Raw genomic sequence first — 18,171 nt, forward strand, 5'->3', positions numbered from 1 at the left:
TCGACTGCTAAAACTCTGACTCAGGCCCTCATTCTCTCCCGTCTCGATTACTGTAACCTCCTGCTGTCCGGCCTTCTTGCCTTTCACCTGTCTCCCCTACAATCTATCCTAAACGCTGCTGCCAAAATCACTTGACTTTTTCCTAAATCTGTCTCGGCGTCTCCCCTCATTAAATCCCTCTCCTGGTTTCCTATCAAATCTCGCACTCAATTCTCCTCCTCACAGTTAAAAGCTTTACACTCTTCTGCCCCTCCTTACATCTCAGCCCTAATTTCTCGCAATGCACCATCCAGACTCTTGCGTTTTGCTCAAGGATGTCTTCTCTCTACCCCCTTTGTATCTAAAGCCCTCTCCCGCCTTAAACCTTTCTCACTTTCTGCCCCGCACCTCTGGAATGCCCTTCCCCTCTACCCGACTAGCACCCTCTCTATCCACCTTTAAGACCCACCTAAAGACACACTTGCTTAAAGAAGCATATGAGTAAGTGGCTAAGCACTTACCAGAACTCCCTCCTACTGTCTCTGTATGTTCTTCCTACCTACGAATTAGATTGTAAGCTCTTCAGAGCAGGGACTCCTCTTCCGAAATGTTACTTTTATGTCTGAAACACTTATTCCCATGATCTGTTATTTGTATTATTTGTTATTTATAGGATTGTCACGTGTATTACTACTGTGAAGCGCTATGTGCATTAATTGCACAATATATTTAAAGCTAAACACACAAGAGTCAAGATAAATGCAACTTGGGATGCCCCAACTCTATGGGAATAAGAGCAACAAACAGGAATAGTGGTGGTGCTGCAAGCAGAAAAAACCTAGTCAGGGTAACTGCATGTAGAACAGAATGGAAGCCGAGCCACCAAGAGAAATGCAATAGTTTATAAAAAGCTCATTCTGTTGACTGATTACAGTCACAAACCATCCGATGTTTCGGTGTACAAACACCTTCTTCAGGGATGATCTAACCCCCCTATCAGGCTTTATCACATACATAATACCATTACCTTTCTGAGCTGTAGCTGAATTGGTGGAGAAGTCGATCAGCGAGTAGGGTGCGGTATTCATTAATGAACAGCTCCTTGCTGCCATATATACTAACCAGAAGGCTGATGATGTCAGAGGATCGGCGCTTTGAGCTGGTTTTACCTGCGAGATGTTTAATGAGAAGCATGTTAAAGCATTCTGATCTGAAGACAGCGTATTTTTGTTAGGCTTTGAATACACAAATCTCAGCTCAATATGTTGTGAAGCCATCTTCCCCGCACTGAAGAACAGTTCAGTCTTATTCAAATCAATGTGACCTAAACCTCAAATCAATGTGACCTAAACCTCTACAGCATATTAAATATGGGGCTGACCAGGTATATCAAATCATTTAGCTACAGATGTAGCGCTATTTACTTTCGGCGTGGGTTCAATTTGAAGCGGATGGAGTGCAGCCTAATGCAGCCGCGCAGCGCAGCCACGCGCCATCACGGCCCAGAGAAGAGTGACTGGCCCAGAAGAGTTAACGCAGCGGCTGGCCCGGCTTCTGAATGGGACTCCCGCAGCGTTAATCCCGCCAGGCCGCCCCCTGTCTGGAGGGGCTGCGCAGAGAGAGCAGAGAGGAGCAGTCTCTCTCTTCTCTGTCTCCCCGCACAGCTCCTACAGCAGATCTCACAATTTGTATTTTTATTACACAATATTGAAGCACGGGGTCTCTGGAGTTGAACCCCATTAATGTCAGGTCCGGTGACACCTGCTTCCCGAGGTGCAGACCTCCGTATTAAATCAAAATAAAATACACATACAGTAATTACCAAAAAAAACTTAAAACCATTGATCGTCACTGTGGATAACTAGACCCTCCCAATGGAGAGCCAAGATAGTAACAATGGCAATCAATATTAAACTGTAATTAAATAAATCCATTAACAATTAAAATACATTAATAACCCCCCGTAGTAGCTAAGGTAATGAAGGGGTTAAACCCCACTCCCTCTCTCTCAACACACACACCGAGGCCTAACCACGCTCCCCCGGGGCAACTACCCAGGGGACTTTTCTCCAAGCAACAGACGATCGTAGACTTCTGCGTACCAACTTTGATTTATTTTTGTGCCACCAGGCAAAGGTTATTTTTGTTACATGGATTTTGGATTTATTTTTTTTAGATTTTTTTGTTTTGTTTATTATTGGTGTCATCGGTTATGGATTTTTAAAAAAATTTTTTTTTTTAGATGTTTTTGGCCATTGGGCACGGATTGGTTTTTTTTTTTTTTAAATTTAATTTTAATGCAAGTTGAGGAACATTGCTTGGTGGGTCAAGCTGAGGAGATTGGTGACGCAATTGGATGAGGAGAATGAACCTTCATCCCGATAAGGGCAAGAAACATGTATTGACTATAGTGTGCCCAATGATTCCCAAAATGGCCATTTGTGCCCCCGTTAACGGCATAGGGAACCACCGTGACAATCAATGGATTTAATGGCTAGTGTTTGTTTTTATTGTAATGTATATTTTGTTGTAATTTGTAATGTTTATTTTGTTATGCTTCTCAATGGCCAAAAGCGCCATTAGCTAGACTTGCTTTATCAGGCTATCGCCCATTACTGAATATGTGGTGGTGGGGGAGGGGTGTTTTGTAGAGGGGTGGGTGAAGAGGGCAGTTGCCCCAGGGAGGGTGATTAGTTCTCCGGGAGGGGTGGGGATTTAACACCGTAATTACCTTAGCGGTTACAACACGCTAGGGCAGGGGGGCAGCCCCGCGCTCTTCCCCAAGGTATTTAAATTAATTCCCGGGGGATCCCGTGAGGCCTCTGCAACTCTCTACTTACCATGATTCAGACGCACTGACGAGTCGTCATGGCAACGCGGCGTCATGTCATGTGATGTCACACGTGTCATATGATGCTGTGGGTCACGTGACGTTACATGACCCACAGCGTCATTTGACGCAGCTACATGGTGGGAGGGGGGGGCGCAAGACGGAGGGGAGCAGCAACAAATGTTTGCACATCCCTGCGCTAAGGACCTTAAAACAGCGCTAAGATACCGGCACCCAAGGTGTATTTATTTTAAATTAACTAAAGATAATAGCAAGAGGATGGGTCTACTGCAGCACTACCTTACCTGGGTCAGCATCCACAGGGTCTGGCATCCAGTCTTCCGGATCCGACACATCATCATCACTCTCCTGCCCGTTCTCAAGAACCACAGGGTCTGCTTTTGAGAGCTCATTGGCTAGATCACTAGAGCCTTCTGCATCACCGGTTAGGCCTGCAACAATCTGCCGGACCGTGTCCTCTCTCGTCCTGACAAAGATACAACATACTTTTTATACGATGCCTCTGAAACGTGGTAGAACTTGGGTTGTGGGCTGTTTTTACATTGTTTACGGATATATCATCAGTATCTCTAAAGCTTTACAGAACCATTGGATAGGAAGTTAAAAGGTGAAACGCTCACTGGGTGCTCATTTGCATGTCCCTACCCAGAATCCTTGTCTGCAGCATTCTACATTAACCGCACACGTGACAATGGGGTTATTTAGGCTACGGCCTCAGTGCCTACGCTGCATACGTGTCTGCCGGGCTGGCGGCGCGTGCAGCCGAGTCCCCAGGTCGCCAGTGAGCTGCAGGGGAAAAGACGGAGGGGTGGGGATGGGAAGAGTGTGACAGGGCGCGGCCGTGACTTCACCCGGCAGGTTCGCCCTCCTTGGCTGAAACGCCGGGGGGCGTGGCCTACCGCTCTGTCGCGAGTCCTGATCTCAATTCTCTTGAGAGCAGGAGAAACTGTTGGCGCAGCATGGCGGCCACCCCTCGCAGCGGGCCCGGCCCCATTGTGGGGCGGCTCTTGTCCCTGCAGCGTCCGCCAGAGCCCACCTACCTCTACTCATCCCCCTTCTGCCTTTCTCTCTCACTTTGAATCCTGGCTCTCTTTCTTTCTCTCCTCAGACTCCCCTGTTCTTCTTCTTGGGGACCTCAATTGCAACATTGATGACCCCTCTCTCCCTTGGGCTTCCCGCTTTCCCTCTCTAACCTCTTCTTTTGGCCTTCAACAGTGGACTGCAGCCAGCACCCACAAGGATGGCCACTACCTAGGCCTGGTTTTCACCAAAAACTTTTCTCTCTACGATTTCTCCATTTCCCCCTTTCCTCTCTCTGGCCATCACCTCATCTCATTCTCTCTATCTCGCTTCTCCCCCTCCATTTACCCCTCGGTTCTGCAGAAAACTGTGCTCAATTAACCTGCCAGCCTTTGAGTCCACTTTACACTCCTCCCTCTCCTCCTCTCTCAGCTCTGCTACAGACCCCGACAACCTGGTCAGGAACTACAACTCTGCCTTATCCTCCTCTCTTGATCTACATGCCCCGCTTTCTCTCTGCCTTCCTTCTAACCCCAGACCCTGGCTAAATTCCACACGGGCATGCTGCGTTCCTCCATTCATTCCTCTGAACGCTTCTGGAGGAAATCTCACACTCTCGCAGACTTCCTTCTCACCTCAGGACTTTGCTGACTATTTTAAGGTAAAGGTGGAATCCATGTCAAAACATCCCCTGCTTCCTCCTCCCATCCTACACCACTTCCTAACTCTCCTCCTGCCTTCCTTGACTCTTTTTCCACTGTCTCAGTGGAGGAGGTGTCACTGTTGATCTCCTCTTCTCCCTCTACCACTTGCTCTCTTGACCCCATTCCCTCACATCTCCTAAAACCTCTTGGTCCAACTATAATCCCTATGCTCACACACATTTTTAACTCCTCCCTCTACTCTGGTACCTTTCCATCCTTCTTCAAGCATGCAACAGTTATAACAGTTACTCAAAAACAGCAAGCTTGACCCTACCTGTCTTTCTAACTATAGACTTGTCTCCCTCCTGCCTTTTGCCTCCAAACTCCTTGAACGTCTTGTATTCTCTCGCTTGCTCCATTTTCTCAACACCTATTCTCTCCTAGACCCTCTACAATCTGGCTTCCGCACTGCTCACTCCACTGAAACAGCCCTCACTAAAATAACTGATGACCTCCATGCTGCCAAAGACAGAGGTCATTACACTCTGCTCATATTACTCGACCTCTCTGCAGCATTTGACACCGTGGACCACCCTCTTCTCCTTCACATTCTCCATACTCTTGGTATTCGGAACAAAGCTCTATCCTGGATCTCCTCTTGCCTCTCCCATCGTACTTTCAGAGTCGCTTCTGCTGCCACCCCCTCCTCCTCTATTGATCTCTCTGTGGGGGTACCCCAGGGCTCTGTCCTGGGACCTCTTCTCTTTTCTCTGTACACACTTTCTCTAGGTGACCTAATAACATCTCTTGGGTTTAAATATCACCTCTATGCTGACACACAAATTTACTTTTCAACCCCCGACCTTACACCTGCTGTATAAACCAAAATTTCTGAATGTCTCTCTGCGATATCATCCTGGATGGCCCTCCGCCGCCTTAAACTTAACATGGCAAAAACAGAGCTCCTCATACTTCCTCCTAAACCTGGCCCTACTACCTCCTTCGACATTACTGTTGGAAGTACGATCATTCACCCATTCACTCAGTAGCCCAAGCACGCTGCTTAGGGGTCACACTCTACGTCTCTCTCACATTCAAAACGTTTCTAAAACCTGTCGCTTTTTCCTCCACAATATCACAAAGATACGCCCTTTCCTCTGTTGCTCGACTGCAAAAACTCTGACTCAGGCCCTCATCTCTCCAGTCTTGATTACTGTAACCTCCTGCTATCCGGCCTTCCTGCCTCTCGCCTGTCTCCCCTACAATCTATCCTAAACGCTGCTGCCAGAATCACTCTCTTTCCTAAATCTGTCTCAGCATCTCCCCTGCTGAAATCACTCTCCTGGCTTCCGATCAAATCCCGCATCTCGCACTCAATTCTCCTCCTCACTGGTAAAGCTTTACACTCTTCTGCCCCTCCTTACAGCTGAGCCCTAATTTCTCGCTATGCACCATCCCAACTCTTGCGTACTTCTCAAGGATGCCTTCTTTTACCCCTTTGTATCTAAAGCCCTCTCCCGCCTTGAACCTTTTTCGCTGACTGCTCCGCACCTCTGGAATGCCCTTCCCCTCAATACCCGACTAGCACCCTCGCTATCCACCTTTTAAGACCCACCTTAAAACACACTTGTTTAAAGAGGCATATACATACCACTGTGGTTAATACTGGACACATGATACATAAAGCTTGGACCCCGGCAGACGCACTTACCAGAATTCCCTCCTACTGTCTCTGTACGTTCTCCCTACCTACCAATTAGATTGTAAGCTCCTCGGGGCAGGGACTCCTCTTCCTTAATGTTACTTTTATGTCTGAAGCACTTATTCTCATGACCGGTTATTTATATTGTTACCATGTGTATTACTACTGTGAAGCGCTATGTACATTAATGGTGCTATATAAGTAAAGACACACCATGCAATTTGTTCAAAAAAAGGTTGGACATCTTTTTAGGAAAGAAAAATATACAGGGTTATACCAAATAAGTAACCATGGGAAGGATGTTGATCCAGGGAGTCATCTGATTGGCAAAGTCGGGAAGGAATTTATTTTTCACTTTATAAGATATCATTGGATAATGTGTCACTGTTTTTTTTTGTTTGCCTTCCTCTGGATCAATAAACTGTAAGTATAGATATAGGATAAAGTATCTTGTCTAAATTTAGCATAGGTTGAACTTGATGGACGCATGTCTTTTTTCAACCTCATCTACTATGTAACTATGTAACCCAATTGTCACGTATAATGTGAAATAGTTTGAGACATGTCTAGAAATGTATTTGCTCTTCATTCTAATTGTTATTTACTAAGGAATAGGACGATAGAGAGTCTTGCCCAAGGTCACTCAGACCAACTGTAAGTGGCTGAGGCTGGAATTGAACTGACCATTGAAAAATAGATCAACGCCAATGCAATACGAGTCCTTGCCCACAATGTATCACAACGCTAAAGAAGCAATCCCAGCACAAAAATAATTTTGTTTCTTTTAATCTTCCCTGAACATGGAGGTCCCCTATAGCTCATGCGTGCACCCCCGATATCCAGGGACCTGCTGGTCCAGGAGAGGCGAGCCCGAGATGGACTGGGAATCCGCTGGGCAAATGAGGGAATCAGAATTCCGGCTCACACCGGCAGCCAATAGAAAAGCTGTAAATTCATCAGCTCACGTTGCAGCTTTCATTTGATGGCCCCGACGGCCGTGTGTGTGTACTCTGCCGCAAAATTTGTACTTCGCTTTTTGTGTTGAAACCAACACAAGAAAAGCTAGAAATATAGCAACTTTCTACCCTATGATCCTTGGTGTTGAGACATGACAAAGTGCAGTAACACAATCCCATCTGTACATTAGTATTACCTCAAGTATTTTCTGATCGGCTCGCAAGCAACCTCCAGGATAACCATAGAGGGATCCAGTTCTCTCAGGGCTTTAATGGCGGATATATACAAGGTGATAATATCAGATGTATTCACTCCTATTCACGAAACACAATATTACATTAGATTTTAACACTGCAGTGAAACAAATGTGCTGAGAGATAAAGTACCCGGACACTTGGTAAGAAAAAGAGAAGTGTAAGGAAATGAGCGTGAGAAAAGGCAGTAACAGAATAAAAAATATAAGAGGAGAGAAGAGAATCGGACGACTCAGCAGACTGTAGACTCCCCTTTAATATTTACACATTTTCACAATTTTTTCCCATTTCTTTCAAGACTGAGAATACCCCATGAGACGCGCCATAATAAGTCTTCTGACGTCACCCGCTTTTTAACGCCAGCGATTTGAGGCCAGGCTAGATGCGACAGGGAGGCGGGTCGGAGGGCGTGGCCGTGGCCTCACGGAGCTGGTTCGCCCTCATTGGGCGACCACTCACGTGACCTGGCCGTCGAGCTCTGGAATTAAATTTAACGGATTCCTCGCGCACCGCATGCACGGCTTATGGCTGCGATCATTGCCTTAAGGCATTGTGATCGCGCCACGCACGCCTCCACACAGTCTCCCCGACCATGGGCGCAGCGTTGCACTCTTCCCCCCCCAGCTCTGCACCCTGTCCCGAGGGCCCCTCCCCAACTCTGCACCCAGTCCTGAGGAGGGCCTCGCCCCCCCACCCCGATCTCTGCACCCTGTCCTGAGGAGGGGCCCCCAACTCTGCACACATTGAACACTAGGATTTCTTATTAAACTTATTTCTGGTTTAGAATAGTGTGCTGGTTACTGGTTGTCATGTTTGACTGAAGAGTATTGGACTAGAATGGCTGTCAGTCTGCACTGCCCATACAGCACTGGTACAGATACAGGGACATGTTTACTACGCAGTCTTTAGCCAGACGACACCTTACAGTCCTTCCAAGTCAATGGCAGCCACCTGCTTAGTAAACATGAGGTCTAGGACATTGGAACGCAACCGGTTTTCCACGACCCAGTCACTTCTGGCGTTTAGCTGCCACTCACCTTGCGCAGGGACATCTCTCCGCCGGCTATTTTGCCGCCGATATAAGGCCCATAGTTTACCCCTTACCCTATAACCTCCTAATCTTAATCCCTAATAGTAACGCCTTAATGTACGGCCATCAGCCGAGTGTCCAGTGGGTCCCTCGGCGGCGCTGATGTGGTCGCAGTAAAACACCCGTGACCAAATGTCACACTCTGTACGTGCCCCATACTTACCTGTAATTCCCCAAGTACATGGCTTATTCTATCCCACATATTACATGGAAAGAAACAGCCGTCTGCCCAACGGTAAGAAAAATGCTCACTTATCTCTTGAAACACTGGAGTGTGACACTGGCCTCGGTTTTAGAAGTGTTATATTTATCAACAGGAACAGGGGAAGGATTCTCTACTAATTACACACACCGAATAACCTCATATAATGCCGACTTCTCAAAGACCCGCCACAGGACGGAGGCGAGATACGTACCAGGGTGCAGCAGCCTCGTTTCAAGGGCCATCTTAAGGGAAGTTAACAGTTGCTGCCTCTGATTCGTCCTTTCCAGGCAGTATTTTAAGTCTTCAATTGCTGGCTTTGAATCAGGAAAATCTACCCGAAAACAATTACAGAGTTACAGTTGAATCTCTCAGACACTGTTACAGTATTACTGTACATGCACAAGCACAATAGTGCAGTACTTTCCAAAGATCCTGTGCTGGTATTTAAAGCTGCAGACCAAGCAATATCCCACATATTATAAAGCAATATCCCACACGATATATATATATATATATATATATATATATATATATATATATATATATATATATATATATATAGTGGTTTTCTGAGCCTATAGGGAACCATGTTAAAAATGGTTATTGAGGCAAAAAGTGACACTGTGTGCTCATTTGCATGTCATTTCCCAGAATCCCTTGCTGCAGTGGAAGTGCTGTATGCTGGGTGATAATGGGGAAAGGCGGGGTTGCAGACCTGCCTAAGACATGCAGATGAGCATACAGCTATATTTGTATATATATATATCAAAAAATAAATAGATGATACCGTTCTGTGGCTAACGAAATGCTTTTATTTGTGCGAGCTTTCGAGATACACTGATCTCTTCTTCCGGCGATGTTACAATGAATGAAGCAAGCAAAAGGTATACTTAAAAACAGTGTCTCTTGGAATGTAATCTGTGCTTGTCCTTCCCCCAGTGTGGATGAGTTTTATGGCTAGAGGTGTTAAATGGTTACTGAAAGCAAGTGATGTAAGAGTGTGTGTGTGTATCTGTGTGAATATAAATGAATGGAGAGCCCACAGTATATACAGTGCTTTACAAAAGGTGTGTGTGGAGTGGGAGTGGATATAAATGGTGTGGGTAGGTGTGGAAATGTGAGAGATTGTAGCACAACTAAAAGTGTGTGTGGATACTATGTGGTCCCTATTTGTGTATAGAGATGGAAAAACAAGGAGTATTAGTATGTGTAAGAGACAGCTGTGTGCAATGTGAAAGCCAATGTGAAATGGAACCGCCAGCAGCAATAGTTATGTTAATAAGAACATAAATTAATCATTTGCACAAAAAAAAAAAATCTGATCTGCAACATTTCTTTATTATATTAATGTTGGTCCCCTAAAGATGTCATAACCTGAGAAGCACCAACAAACCTAATATTCCAACAAAAAACAGCCTAACGACCAAATTGGATGAATACGAAGGATAGAATTATTTGTTGCCATCTTCCTTACGGAGCCCCTCTTTCCCAGGCTTGGACACGGGGACCTCAGGAGCGGAACCGCACTATTTTCAGCTCCACTCCCTGCCCCGCAGTCTCTGAAATACTTCCCAATGGAATGACTGGTAATATTTACTGCTTTGCAAGGGCAATTTATATTGACGTCCAATAGGAAGCCGCAACCGGCGACCTCGCAGCTTCCTATTGGACAGATTCCTGGTGGCCATTTTATTCCCCTGGACGAAGTTTTTAAACCCATTTTATTTTATATACTGTGCGCTTTAGCGTGCAATCAACAAACATAATGAAGGGAATATTTTTTTTTCTCTTCATGGCATCTTAGTCCATTAAACGGGCTGATCATCATGTCTCCCAAATACAGCAAATGCAACATCAAGCACGTGCCAAATCATATAGAGTCAGTCTGTGCATGCTTAAGGAGTTTATTTTGAGAAATACAGTACTGATTTCAAACGTTTGAGCAGGGACTTTATTTTTAATCAAGTACAGAGATGTTATACAAACTGCTTTATAAAAGCTAAAAAACACGAGCTACGGCTACAAAACCCAGAAATTGCCGGATCCCACCTGATCTCGGAAGTTAAGCAGAGCGAGGCCGGATTAGCACTGGGTTAGGAAACCACCTGGAAAAAACAGGTATAAAGGATAGTTCTAGGTCTGTGTGGATGTTGGAGTTGGGTTACAGCCTTTCCGTATACATTTTTTTTGGTAGTCATTTACATGAATAAATGAGATATTTCTTCTGTAATGTTATGGAGGATTTGTTGTAAGTCCATAGATCTCAGCTTTTTTCTAATATTTGTAGTGGCTTGGTCGCTATATTACAGCGGTATTGATTCCTCAGCTAGTTAGCAGCCTGTATTGGATATGTGTGTGACCCGGCTTACTGCGCATTTCACAGTAGGCATAGGGCAGCGGTCAAAAACAATTAGCCGCGGCCGTTTCGCCGCCGTAAGGAATGTATCCCCTAACTCCTAACCAAAAAACCCAAACCTTAACTCGTTACCCTAAAAACCATAACCCCTAATCAACTACCTCAGGGCCAAAATGGGCGGCGGCTAAAAGTCCCTTTCCGGTTACACAGTAACAATGCTCTATTGTTGTGCTATTGTGCTCCTTTTTCATGGTTTTGCTTTGCTCAGCAACTAAATATACTCTATGTTCTGAAACACTGTACAACAAAAAAAACAAAAGCCCCAATGCAACATCCAAATGACAAAATATATAACTAGATACTTATCTGTTTGTCTTCTCATAAGTATGGCTCATTAAGTTAAACTCTTTGGCCAAAGTGTTACACGCCCGCAGCAATGACACGACCACTCTGCGGGCCCCAACACTACCTGTAAAACATCTCATTTAGCTCTGTAATGGAGGGAGAAATGTCTTAATGGACCACTTTCCACAGGTGCACGGTAAGACCCGCTGCTTAAAAAGTGGGAAGGGTGAGCTATAAAATAGGGAGGGGGGGTCACTAACCTCCAAACAACTGTGTTAATTGTCAACTGGTAACAGTTGTTTGGAGGTTAGTGACTCCTCTGCACGATCACCTTGTGAGCAGCCCAGTTTTTATGGTAAAACGTAGCACCATTAACCACATTTCTGCTAGAAGAGCCTGCAATGCGTCGGTCTGCAACACGTCTCAGGATTAACCTTGAAAAAGGTCCAAAGACGGCTACAGCGCTCCGTGCAGGGCCATGGGAAAAGTGGCTGTGGGACCCGCAGGAGTGCCCCAAATTAGACCTGGACAAACGGGGTACCCGAGTACACCTGACGCCTGCTCCCACCAACGAAAGGCGTCAGTGACCCCGGTAAAGACCGGAGACGTTCGGTCTCACCGACGCCCACGGCGGAATCAAAATGGCGCTGGCTAGCTCCGCTCTGGCTGATGAGTGAGCCTGAGAAGGGAGGGGGCAGATGGAGCAGCCGGACGGCCCCGAGCACCAGATAAGCCGCTCGGGAGGCAAGGAACCGGCGGCGTGTCCTCGGGAAACGGCTGGAGAAACACCCCCTTAACCGCCCCTTTCCCCTCCCAACGGAGCTCCGGAGCCCCCACCTCTCCTGGGACCACGGAGCAGGCAATCTGCTGGTTAGTGGGGAGAGCAGCACTATCCCTCTCCCCCCCCCTTTCCCTGACCGGAATATACTCAGGGGCCTGTGGATAAGAGCCCTGGCAGGCCGGCTGGCCCTTGCTTCCCTGTTCCAGGATCTAAAATGGCTGCAGCCCACAGGAGGGAGTGGAAGAGGGAGCCAAGGGAGATGTGGCAGACGACGGATGGGACGGTCGCCTAAAGGAGGTCCAGTGACCACAGGGGGATACCACCTCTATATAAGCCAAACAAAATGAACATATAGCCACATACTAACAACATTTAATAAAACTGCCCTAAAGCAAACCAAAACAGAAGTGGAACGCAGCAACAGATCTGTAGAAAATGCCAAACGCAGCAACAAAAAAAACCCTACAGCAGCTGAAAACACACTTCAGAAATTCCGACGATCGGAAACAGCGCCAAAGCACACAGGCGCAGCGGACTCGCAAACGCCATCTCACTCCCCGCAGGGCTCACCTGGGCAGGGACAAAAAAAAGACTCTAATGGCTGAAGGACAGGTAGAATGTGCTACAAAGACTGACCTGACAAATCGAGCGACCAAAGATGATATACAAAAGCTGGTAACGAACTTAACGTTAATGCTTAAAACGGAACTGTCTGAGATCAAAAAAGGTATTGTTACTCTAGGGGACAGAGTGGATGAGTTGGAGAAAGAAGCTGGATCGGTCTCAACAGCACAGGAGCATGTAACTCACAAAGTGCAGAAACAGGACGAGACTATACAGAATATGCTCCTGCATATAGAAGATTTGGACAATAGAGGGAGACGTTCCAATATAAGAGTCAGAGGGATACCTGAAACGGTTGAACCCCAAGAACTGGCTCCTTATTTACAAAAATTATTCACCCATGTGACGGACGAATCACAGGAAAGGACCTGGAAGATGGACAGGGCACACAGAGCGCTAAGACCCAAACCCAGACCATCCTGAGAGACACTATTATAAAAATGCAAGACTTTCTGGAAAAGGAAATAATTACACAGAAGGCCAGAAGTATCAATAATATAGACTATGAAGGGGCCCGGATCCAGCTGTATAACGACCTCTCCGTGTTAACCCTACAGCACCGCAGAGATATGAGGGAGCCAATGTGAGATACAAAGAGCCAATGTGAGATATAAATGGGGTTCCCCTACTAAACTGATTGTCATACAACAAGGGAACGTTTCTGTGCTCAGATATAGTGAAAACCCCACTAATTGTTTTGAAAGACTCAATATTCCAGGTCCCAAAGCAAGTGAAAGACCGCAGGACTCCGCGACTTCAGGAACTATCCGGCCCTACCCAGAGCGGAGAGGACAACAATGGGTAGAAGTGGGCAGTAAAACGAACGGAAAGGCCAACGATAACAGTGGCCGACAGTACGGAGAAAGAAGGAAATTACAGGATGAAACAGAGACCGAGTGAAGAAGAGTAAATAACTTAGACTACGGACTATATATCTTTACGCTTTTTCTGTCACAACTGATTATGTGATAGTTTAAGGGTTCAAAATAAAAAAGGGGTTCCTTTTGTTGGTAATCAGATTGAGTTAAAGTTAGTTATATTTAAGGGAAGATTATGTTTTCTAGATTGGTTTATAAAGAGATCTATATTAGTACTGTGATGACATAATAGACTCATTGTAGATAATATACCGAGGGTAAAATGGTGGTTTGCTATTGTGAAAATTAAGGTAGAATATTATGTATGTATATAAAGGGCTAAGAAATTATGGATGAGTGGCTTTCGCTCCCCCTTTTCCTAACCCTTTTTCCCCTTCCCCCCTTCCCCCCTTCTCTCCGCCCCCCCCCCCTTCCCCTGTTGAGCTGGATCAGGGTTGGCTGGACCGTCCGGCCCTGCACACATTCGTCTCCCCCCTTGTATTTCCACACCACGATTGGCGAGGTGATGTGGACATGTGGCTCTGTTTACTAGAGATTTTGAGTAGCAGAGGCACCCATTTTTGAGAGTAGGGTGGGAGATCTCAAGAAATGTGGGATCAAGAAACTGATCCCAATTTTTGATTAAATTTGTATGTGTGTCTGTTTTTATGTATTTTTGTTTGTTCTCATTCTTTAACAAGTCAAGCGATACAGAAAGAAAATGTCCAGGGTCTCAATTGGCAGGTGATTTCCGAAGAAAAGGTGACACTGAGGAAGGTAGAGGTTGCAGCAAGAGATAAATTAAGGTTGGTTACTATCCATCAATCACGAACCCAAACACTACAACAAATATGATATAGAGGATAGGTACCCTGAATGTCAAAGGACTAAATTCACCGGTGAAAAGGAGACGGGCCCTTGAAGAGATAAAAAAGATGAAAAATGATGTAATGTTTATGCAGGAGACACATTTTAAGAAAGATAAAGAGCCGAGAACGATCAATAAATATATAGTACAACATTTCTTTAGCTCATCAAGAGATAAGAAAAATGGAGTGGGAATTCTACTTAGCAAACATTTTGAGTTACAGGACATCACCACTAAGAAAGATTTAGAAGGTAGATATATTATGACTAAAGGGAAAATAAAGGGGAAGAAGATCACTCTAGCAAATATATACGCCCCTAATGTGGGACAGGCAGACTTTTTGGAGAAAGTACTATCAATAATTAATGTATTTAGAGAAGAAGCGTTATATCTGGGCGGAGATTTTAATGTGGCGTTAAATCTGGTGTTAGACACCTCCAAAGGGTATACAAAAGTGAGTAAAAAGCAGACAAAGTTTATAAACAAAATCTTGGACCAGCAGGCATTGGTTGATACCTGGAGAGTTTTAAACCCATCAGGGAAGGATTATACATATTACTCGCACCTACATGATAGCTACTCCAGGATAGATTATCTTTTTATAGATCAAATGAATGTAAGTAAAATAAAGAAAGTTACTATTGGCACTATCACATGGTCAGATCACGCACCAGTAATTTTAGAAATTGATTTGGAGGTGGGGTTTATGCAGAAAGGTGAATGGACTTGGAGACTGAATGAGTCCTTATTGAAAAATAATAATGTGGTATTAGTAATTGAGGATGCTCTTAAAAATTATTTAGGAAATATGTCCCCGGCAATATTGTGGGAGGCCCATAAAAGTGTTATAAGAGGAGTGTTTATTCAACAAGAGTGAGAGAAAAAGAAATTCTAGAATTAAGCAAACTAATCCAAGATCTGGAAATAAAACATAAGAGGGCAGCTGATAAGGAGATACTAGCAGAACCGATAACAGCCAGAGGAAAATTCAACTTATTAGCAACTCAAAAAATAGAAAAGTCGCTGACATGGCTTAAACATAGGTACTATGAGAAAGGTAACAAGATGGATAGGTTCCTGGCCAACCAATTAAAGCAGAAACAGAGCCAATTTAATATCAGTAAAATCAGGAAACAAGATGGAGTAGTGTCACAGGATCCAAAAGTTATTAAAGAGGAGCTTAGGCTATTCTACGAGAAGTTATATACTGTAATATAGAAGCTATGCAGACTAGGACAAGGGAACATATAGAGGAGGCTATAGAAATATTTATGAAGGATAAACAAACTAAAATAATCACACCCGAGCCGAAAGCTAAACTAGATACGATTATAACGTGGGAGGAGATAGAAAATGAAATAAAAGACCTGCCCAATGGAAAAAGCTTGGGGCCGGATGGCTTGCCCCATATATATTATACGACCTTTGCTAACTCCCTGATAGAACATATTCAAAGTATGTTCAACACACTGAGAGATACGGGAAACCTGTCCCAGTATATGTCAGAAGCTCATATAACAGTCATCCCCTAAACCAAGCAAGGACAAACTAAACTGTGCAAGTTACCGTCCAATATCGCTCATAAATGTAGACGTTAAAATTCTCGCCAAAATATTAGCAAATAGATTTCATGAATATCTACCGGAACTGGTAAAGAGGGATCAAACCGGATTTATACCAAAAAGAGAAGCTAAAGATAATACTAGGCGAATCATAAATATACTGAATCCGGTTAATAATACACAAACTCCAACTATGATATTGTCTATAGACGGAGAAAAAGCGTTTGACAGAGTGCAGTGGAATTTTATGTTTAAGATGCTGGAACGTATAGGAATGGGTGATATGTTTAGATAGTATGTAAAGACACTATATAGTAATCCATCGACAAGGGTCAAGGTAAATGGACAGGTCTCAAACTCATTTAATATACTTAACAGTAAGAGACAGGGGGGGCCGTTGTCCACATTGATTTTTGCCCTAATAATGGAACCGTTTGCAGAATCAATAAGGAATCAGCCAGACATTTCAGGAGTTAAAATAGGTGAGAAAGAACACAAGAACGCATTATATGCAGATGACATTCTTCTGATTATAACCAACCCACTGGTCTCATTACCAAATATAATGGATGTTCTGGGCAGATATAGTTTAGCATCTAATTTCAAAATTAATCTAAGAAAAACAGAGGCTCTTAATATAAATTTATCAGCAGAATTGGCAGTCCAATTAAAAGAAAATTGCCCCTTGGAATGGAAGAGTGAAGTATTAAATATCTAGGTACAAATATAACGCCAAGCGTAGGGGATCTGTTCCAGGCCAATTACACCCCATTAGCAAAAGTAATAGAAAATGATTTAAAAAGATGGAATAAACATATTATCTCGTGGATAGGTAGAGTTAACTGTATTAAAATGAACATTCTGCCCAGACTTATGTATCCGTTCCAAACTAAACCCGTGAAAATCCCTAGGCAGTATATCGCTCTGCTTCAAAGTAAAAATAATACATTTATTTGGGAATTTAAAAAGCCAAAGACCAATAGTAAAACACTGCAAAGGCCTAAATCACAGGGAGGACCAGGTCTGCCGAACATTAGCATGTATTACCTTGCTACACAGGTGAATGCTCTTTTTGAACGGTTTCACTGTACTAAAAATAAACTTTGGGTGGAAATTGAAAACAACTACTGCAAAAATATAGATAAAATAAGGTTCCATGGCTCAGGAGGGTGGACCGCCCTAAAGTTCCTTATGAACACCCTACTATAGGTGCAGTACTAAGTGCACGGGACGAAATATCCAAGGATGAGAAGGTTTGTACGTACCCATCCTCACTCACCCCAATATGTGGAAATCCGGATTTTCCACCAGGGTTGGACTCTGGAATATTTAAAACATTGAACCAAGTGGGTCTAATCAGACTAGGGCCAGGGGTCTCCAAAGCTGTCCTCAAGAGCCGCACACAGGCCAGCTTTTATGGATATCCCTGTTTCAGCACAGGTGGCTCAATCAGTGGCCCAGTCAAGCACTGAGGCACTGATTGAGCCACCTGTGCTGAAACAGGGATATCCATAAAAGCTGGCCTGTGTGCGGCTCTTGAGGACAGCTTTGGAGACCCCTGGACTGGGCGATTGGATGGAATTGGGAGAAATGAGAAGTTTTAGATATTTTCAAGACCAGTTTGACATCTAAGAAGGAGATAGATGGCAATATATGCACATTTTTCACTATATGAACACCAATTTAAAAAAAATTAAAAACACATTGAGGAGGTTGAATTCTTCTGAAACAGTGCTGATAATGTTGGGTGCAAGGGGGCACAATATATCGTATATCTATAGAGCAATTAGAGCAATACTGGAAATCAAAGCTGAACCTAAGCCAGGGTTTGTATTCGCTTGGGAAAAGGAGTTGGGCATGGGAATACTCTGTACCCGAATGGATACAAATGTGGAATAATGCCAGCTCCTCCTCGGAGTCAACAAATATACTGGAAAATGCATATCAAATAATGTATAGGTGGTATTATACACCACAAAGATTGAACGAATGTTATCCAGGTACGTCTGATAAGTGCTGGAGAGGGTGCGGAGAAGTGGGTACAATGCTTTATATTTGGTGGAAGTGTAAGAAAAT

General features: G+C 44.3%; 1 protein-coding gene across 1 annotated transcript in view; it reads right to left on the minus strand.

Annotated features, from left to right (window-relative positions):
• The window catches only part of ANAPC2 (anaphase promoting complex subunit 2), a 61,113-nt gene that overhangs the window by 26,027 nt on the left and 16,915 nt on the right, over nt 1-18,171 (minus strand). The window contains exons 5-8 of the mRNA XM_075579318.1: nt 8,914-9,033; nt 7,350-7,467; nt 3,115-3,296; nt 1,007-1,148 (exon numbers count right to left, since the gene is read on the minus strand). Of these exons, the coding sequence (XP_075435433.1) occupies nt 1,007-1,148; nt 3,115-3,296; nt 7,350-7,467; nt 8,914-9,033 (562 nt within the window). The remainder of the gene's footprint in view (nt 1-1,006; nt 1,149-3,114; nt 3,297-7,349; nt 7,468-8,913; nt 9,034-18,171) is intronic.

This window comes from Ascaphus truei, chromosome 21 (genome assembly GCF_040206685.1).
Source record: "Ascaphus truei isolate aAscTru1 chromosome 21, aAscTru1.hap1, whole genome shotgun sequence".
NCBI lineage: Eukaryota > Metazoa > Chordata > Amphibia > Anura > Ascaphidae > Ascaphus > Ascaphus truei.